This window comes from Ciconia boyciana, chromosome 4, assembly GCF_034638445.1.
Source record: "Ciconia boyciana chromosome 4, ASM3463844v1, whole genome shotgun sequence".
NCBI lineage: Eukaryota > Metazoa > Chordata > Aves > Ciconiiformes > Ciconiidae > Ciconia > Ciconia boyciana.
Window position 1 is genome coordinate 46,116,736 of NC_132937.1, and position 7,556 is coordinate 46,124,291.

The 7,556-nt window shown below is 48.0% G+C and overlaps 1 protein-coding gene across 2 annotated transcripts in view; it reads right to left on the reverse strand.

Annotated features, from left to right (window-relative positions):
- The window catches only part of PGM5 (phosphoglucomutase 5), a 79,038-nt gene extending 75,625 nt beyond the window's left edge, over positions 1-3,413 (reverse strand). Inside the window, exon 1 of one of the 2 annotated variants that reach the window (XM_072860138.1) lies at positions 2,985-3,413. In XM_072860138.1, coding sequence (XP_072716239.1) covers positions 2,985-3,245 — 261 coding nt within the window. In that variant the 5' untranslated portion in view covers positions 3,246-3,413. The remainder of the gene's footprint in view (positions 1-2,984) is intronic. The other variant, XM_072860139.1, reaches the window with a different exon arrangement.
- Positions 3,414-7,556: the final 4,143 nt, after the last annotated feature.

Here is a 7,556-nt window from a genome sequence, read left to right on the forward strand (position 1 = left end):
AACAGAAAGATTTGGTGGAGCATGTGCTGACTACAGTTGCACAGCATGGACCAGCCTGTAGCTGTTGCCACCAGTGGAAGCCTACGCAGGCTATAGCTGTGGAGTGTGTACCTGCAACCCCAAGCTGGAGGGCATGAGCCAGAGGGACTGAAGACAAGAAGAAGGCAGGGCAAGCACTGGCAGCTGACTGGGCAGGGGGCCTCATCTCATTCCTTGTACTGGGGCCTATGCCAACTGTGCTAGGCTGTTAACGCAGGGGGAATGCGGGGTGAGTCACTGAATGAGAACAAGGGGAACCTAGCAACTCTAAAGGGCAATACATTTACAGTTGATAATAGAAAATCCCTTTTATTTTTGTACTCAGCAGGCACAATTAACCATAACACTCGGCATGTGTCTTCCTGGAAGGAGATTCAAGTTCAGTTTATCAGCACTACCTGGCTATCCCTCTCGTGGCACTCTGGGGTTGCTAAAGGTTTTAAATGCAACTTCAAGGCTTCCACACATTTCACTTGATCCTGCCTACACCAGCTCACTTCTTTCCTTGTGATATCGGCTACATGCCTTCTAATGACATTAACCTCATCCAAAGGGAGAGATGTTTGCCCTTAGCAGTATTCCCTTCCTCTCTCCCTGCTTACATCGCTCAGCACTAAACAATGCCTTCAGGGAGGTATAGGTATTTTCCCAGCAGATGTATTTTAACAGCCAAAGAATAAAACATACAAACAGTATTCACTAAGTAAATGTGAGGCTTATGCGTTTACAGTGTGCCTGAGAGAAACGGGGGTGAGGATGAGCAGCGTGAGAGGGGATGGAGCATTAGCACAGGGAAATGGGAAGCCTTTTCAGTATCAGTAGCACCCCACCAGCTGGCCTGCTGAATTTGTGAGGACTGTGTCATTAGTAAGAGTATCATGCTTGAATTCAGATATTTGTGGGAACTGTGAAGAGAAAAACTTGTTTTTTGCCTTCAGAAAACACTAGGGAGAAACAGTGTTTCTAAGAAACTTGCAGCAGCTTAAGAAAGGGGAAGCACTACTACAGCAAGGTGCCAGAAACATGTCAAACTGGAAACCTCCTGAGGTGAAAAAGACCTGATCTTCAGAGGAAACACAGCAAAATGGGGAACGTGACAGAAGCAGCAGGAAGGAGGCAAGCTGACAGGAAAAATTAGTCAGGAAGGAATCCTGAATACAGCATAACTTGGCTGACAAGCCCCTCATCTTCTAAACCCTAAACTTCTTGTCTTCCTCAGCACCTCAGTCCTTGTGGTCACCTTGTGGCTGTAACCCACTCTGTAGCTCCTACCAGTGTGCAAGAGCAGGCAAGAACATCAGCCTCGGCAGGGCAGCTCTTGCTGCAGGGCTCTTGCTTTAGCTGTTGCTGCGCTTTATCCCGCCTGATCAACAGGTACAACGCCAGTGGCCAGGCTTTCTCCACTGACCTACATGGGGGAAGGGGCTAGGGAGCAGCACTCCTCTAGGCCCCGTCCTACATTCCTTGCAACGCTCCACACACCAGCCGGCGGCCGCTGTTCTGTGCTTGCTCCCTGCATGCTCGTCCCCCGTCGCTGCAGATGAAACACCACCGCGCTACCCTCGCCAGTGTCCCCACCTTTGCCAGTGTCCCCCCCAACAGCCCTCCTCAAACCCTGGGCCACATAAGCCCTGGCCTCTACCAAGCCCCCACGTGAACAGTGAGTTTGCAAAAGCTAGCCAGTACATAACACAGCCAGTCTCTCTGAAATCTCAGGTATCACTCAGCGTCTGCTTGATAGTGTCAGCGTGCTGAGAATGAGCTTTAGAAATAAATTTTAAATAGTCATTATTTATACCAGGCTGGCTAATCCATATGTGACAATAAGTCAGCAGGGATAATTCAGATAAATATGGAGATTCATTTCAAAGCTGAAAGATCTCCTGGTTATAAAACAGGTCTGCATTTAAAGAATTGAGCTTTTGAAAAAAGTTAAGAAAAAGTAAATTCACTACAAAAAAACCCCTATAAAATTGTATCACTTCTTTTGCCATTGATTACCATTGATCTGGAGGATCAATTTAGCCATCATAACGTGAGACGGCAGCTTCAACTCTGCTTTGAAGTAGAAACTTCAAGCCTACCTTAGCTGATACTTCCACCTTTCTGTAGATACACACTGACACAGGAATGTGCATGTATCTACGAGAAGACATCGGTCTTCTTCCCAAGTTCTTTTCTATTTTCAAAACCACACAAGAAAAGTGGTAACCCATCTGGTCACAGAGGTATTTGCCACCGTTGTCTTCTTGCCTTTAGTAATTTGTTCGCAAGTGAACAATAGAGAAGAACAATCATTTTCCTAAGATGCAGCCAAAATGCTGAATTCCTCTTGCTTCAATAATACCATTTGCCTTGAGTATTTCTAAAAGATCCTGAGCAGTAGATACATGTCTGACACCTTCGTTTCCCACACGCTTATTTTTAATTCTGTTACATTTTCTCCTGCAGAGTCCACCGTGCTTTTCAGCTCCCGTTCCTGCCTCAGTCTAAAATAAGGTATGAAACAGTATGGCATGGCCAGCAGTCTCCTGAGGCCACCACGATCACCTCCGTTACAGGCAGGTAAAACCAGCCTCGCCGACGCCTGGCGGCACAGCCCAAAGGACGTGGGAGCCGGCTCCGGGCTGACGCGGGCACCAGCCGCGCAGACCCCCGGAACACAGCCGGACACAGCTCGTCTTACCGTCGTTCGTGCACCCAGCGCTACCCGGGCTGTGACACTACCAGGTTCTCCCCCGTTCCTACGGGACTGCTCGGCTTTTCCTCACCGCAGGGAGGAGGCGGCGCGGGCAGGGCGCGGAGCCGGCTGCCAGGAGGCGACGGGGACGCCCGCCTGAGGCGGGCCGGGGGCGGCTGAGGGGGCCCGGCCGGCGCGGCTAGCGGGAAGGCCGCCCCGAGGGGGCGGCGTGAGGGCGGCGGGGAGGGTGAGGGGGCCCGCTTACCCCGTTGGCCGCGGCCATCTGGACGACGATCTCGATGGCCGTCTTGCTGAAGTACCTGCCGTCGCTGCCCACCACCATGGTGCAGCCCTGGCGGTCGCGGAGGTCGACGGAGGAGAGGAGGCTCTGCACGAAGTTGGGCAGGTAGTTGCGCTGGCTCTCGAAGAGCCCCGTGGGCCGCCGCAGCCCCCCGCCGCCCGTGGGCCGCTGGTCCTCGTAGGGCGCCGTCTGCACCGTCAGCACCGGGATGGGGGTCCTCTCCATGGCGGCGCCCCGCGGTGGCCCGCTGCCGCCCGCCCGGCTGTGGCTCCGCTGGGGCGCGGCAGCCCCTCACGCAGGCTGCCTCGCCGGCGGCGGGGAGCAGAGAGGCGTTTCCCTGCGGCGGGCTGGCGCGGGGTCGGCCTCCCTCACGGCCGGCCCCCGCGGGGCCGGAGGCGGGCTCGCTCAGCCCTCGGCGGCCCGCCGGCGGGAGCCCGGCGCCGCGGGGGAGCCGGGGCGGGCGCGGGGTGCGCGCCGCCCCTTCCCCCGCCCGGCGGGGCCCCCGCCGGCGCCTGCCGCCCGCAAGGACGCCCGGGGCTTGCCGGTCCGCTGCCATCAGCATGCGGCGGCCCTGGCCAAAAATAGCCCTGGAAAGCGAAGCCGAGAATCGCGGTCTCCTGCCAGGGATGTAACTGGAGGCAGGGGGAGAGGGCGAGCCAGCGCGACACACTTGCTCGGGGGGATCACGCTCTGTCAGCGCCGGAGCCGTCCCCACCGACCCCCGCCGGCTGCCTCTCGCCCGGCCGGCAGAAGGGCACAGCCGCCGTGCCTCGGGAGCCGCGCACCTCCGGGCGGCATGGAACGCGGCCGGCGGCTCTCCCCTCGGGCGCACCTCCCAGCCGAAGGCAGGGGCAGCAGCCACTCGTAGCAGAGCGTCGGCCCCCCGGCTGGAGCGAGCCCGGGGGGTGCTGCCGTCCCCTCTTGCAGGCGAGAAAACAGGACAACAGGCGACTAAAGAGTGAACAAGTTCTTTCACTACTAAACCTTAAGCGAGGGGAATCGGTTGGGTTTTTGGTTTGGTGGGGTTTTTTTACTGTATTGCTCGAAAGCAAGGGTTTCGTGTAGTAAGCAAGCTTACAGAGGGGGTTTGGTTTTGTTTTTTTCACAGCAGGAGCCGAGTACTACAGGAAGGGTCTGGTCTGATTGTAGCATAACGGATTACGGTGGTTTCTGTCCACGCTTACTCCCTGTGAGGCCGAGCAACCCTCTGAAGGCGTCTTTCCCTTTGAAATACTGCAAGGTATTCCATGGGGATGTGGTGAGGCTGAGTTCATTGACATATGTGTTCATTCTGCTTAAGTTGATTCTGCAGAGGTGGTGGCACTGGCAATTCCGAAGATGCCTGACATTTCGCAGTATAAAGGCTGTGTTTACAGGTGCCTATGACTGTCAAACATCAGCTGAAATTTTCCATCCAAATGCTTGTTTCACACTGGGCCCACACAACAATATTTTGCCGGGACAACTCTGTTGGCTCGAGAGATGGAAAAAATAGTCATGTAACCTAGATGTCATTCTTGTGCTTAAAAAATCTCTGGTGTAGACCTGCACCTGAGCAGACAAAAATACTTTTGTAAGGCGTTCATCAGGTCTCTACAAAGGAGTCTGCTCATAAACTGCTCAGAAGCACAGTGGCTCAGGAAAGACAACGTGTTAGCTGCGTGACAGGAGGTGGCCAGGCAAACATGAGGTAAAATGCTTTTGTCTGTTACACAGACTAAAAGCTCATTAAGAGTCAGTGGGAGTCATCTGATGAAAGGTAACCAGAGGAACTCGGTGGTGGTTTTGAGCCCTATCTCTGCAGACTCTAGTGGTTCATAGCAGATAGAGTATGGCCGTTTTTTGATTGTCTGCTGCTCATCCATCCCTTTTGCAGTGACCGCTGCCTTCACAGTAGAACAGTATACATGCTACAGTAGGCAAGGCCCAACAGTTTAGTTTAAATAAACTAATCCACGGAAGCAGATATAGGAATTCTAGCTTTGCTGAGGGAATGCCTATATACTGGGCCATATACTCTGGCAGAGGGCCAGAACAGATACAGGGAAGCAGTAATCTCTTCTTTCTCTGTTGTTAGACCTCCTAGTCTGTAGTCACATTTGTGGCTTCCTGTACCGATTCCAAATTTTAAATAGCAAAAGGAAAAATTCTGCAGTATGGAAATGCCAGTTCTGACATCCCTGATGTAAACAAGGCACAGCTATAGATTAGGTTGTTACACCTTAAATAATTTTGAGCACTGTCAGTAAAGAAGCCATGACTTATAGTCTGCATTAGTGAAAGCTGAAATGGAATCAGATAACCGGTATCTACCACAGCAAGTATCCTACAAGGAAACAGCAACAAAGGTTGAAAGCATTAGAAACAATGGGTGATAAGTTCCAAATGCCAAATAAAAGAAAACACGTAACCAAAGTAAGAAGCAAAGTAATAGTCTTCGAAATAGAGACGTGACTGCATTTTTCATATGGATAGGGGAAATGTGTTCAGCATTTGGAATAAAATATATCAGTTTGAATCAGTTTTAAAAACTCTGCAAACACTGACATTCCCAGAATGTACGTTTAAGAGGGACAATCAGTGATAATTTTCCAGAAGTGTTTGTCTTCACCCATATCATTTACATAAACAGTGCTGAAGAATAAAGAGAAAGTGTGTTTTGCAGTCTTTTCAAGCATCACCTTGACAATGGCTCTACCAGGAGTGTAATGGTTGTAAAGAGCACTGTAAATTTTTTAGTTCAAACTCAGGCTCTGCTTGAGGTAAGTCCAAGCAAAAGTTTATGTGACCCCTCATTTACTGTGGTTCCTGTAATACTTTGCAAAACTCAGGTTCCCAAAGTCATGGTATTTCATGAGTGGCTCAGGTTTTGTTTAAAAAAAAAAAAAAATTTACCAGCCTTCACTGTAGCATTGCAAAGCATGAAAAAGTTAATGTAGAGAGCCTGAACATTCTAGTACAAAAGCTGAAGAAAAGGAACAATTTTTTACTTTTTTTAATAAACGCTTCAGTTTTCAAATACCTGTATTAGCATTATGTTGATACATTTACACATGGGGATGTGCTTCAAATTCTTTTTTACAGCAATGCAAGTCCCACAAGCAGTTCTGCTCTCAGAAGATTTCATTGAAAAGCGGAGGTCTCTGTAAATGGCCAATATTGCAGTTCATTAAGTGATTACTGCTATGTATTTCTAACAAAGGAATAATTATCGATACGGAACAATATTAAAAGCCTGGAATGCCTTTTTGGGAAACAACAGCTAAATATGTTCTTAGGATTACTGTAGTAGTATGTTGTGAGTTAGTTTTTAAAAGGTTGTTAAGATAAAAAACAACTTAATGGAGTGATAGGATACATGTCACATTTGTTCCATTTCCAAATAAAACAATTAGCTTTCTGACTGCCAATTTTGCAAGCTTGGTTTGACATATGCTGTCTAGTTCAGGAACATTTTCATGATGTTCCTACTTTGATTCTTAAAGCTTTTTAATTCCTGAGCCTTAAGATGTTAACCATTACTCATTTGTCTTGTGCAATTGACTGAGTCAATGTTAATTACTTTAAGAGCCATAATTTTTGTGTTTTCTCAGCTTTTTTTTACCAGCATTGTACTGGTGCCTTTCTTTGTCCCTTTAGGTCCAATTTTTTTCATGCACTGAGCTGGGCATTGCATTGTTGTCTGTGTCAACTCAAAGGAAAGAAACATGTCCCCCAGCAACAGAAGCCTTCTATAGCCACGCAGGTACTTCCAGCTCAGTTGACCTGGTGACCAGAAGTGTCCCCTCTGCAAGATGGCAGAAACTACTAATGGATCTTCTTAAAGGTAGATTATGGAAGCGCAGCCCAGCTCTGATTTGATGCTAATATACAAGAAATCGCTGTGGACCTGAAGCTTACTTTGCATTACGGAAAAATCTTTTGTATCAGCTTGCAAATGTTGCGGCAGAACTGTACCAGCACCATTAACTAAGCAAGTTTTGCTCCTTCAGTTGCACTGCTAAGATCACAATTCAGCACTAGTATAATACCTGAGTCTTAGATGGAAACGTATTTTTACAATTGTTTCATACAATATGTGTTTGTGATAAGAATGTGGTTACTCAAAATTAATTCAGCAATTCCTCATGGTGCCATATTTTGCAGTTCAAACTCTCATTCTGCCACTGAACTGCATTTTCCAATTACTCTTATAGTGCAGTTATCATATGAATGGCATATTGGTATATAGCCAATGGCATATAGTAGTGTTATTGTAAGATGAAGATTATTAACCTGAGCTATTGAAAAAAGCATTTTGCAAAAAAGTTCTAAAAATAAAATGTTGGCTTATCAAAACCACTCAAAGAAAATGGCTAATTTCAATTAATGTATTGTTTTGCTAATAAAAGCAAAAATGGTTTTAAAAGCCAGTGCTTCCATTGAGGCATTTCCTACTTGTGAAAACTTTGTTTTCTTTGACTTGCAGTGACTTTGTTTCAAAATGTAAATTACTTAGGAGTTAAAAAAATTAAAAGAGAAAATAAAATTGAAAAT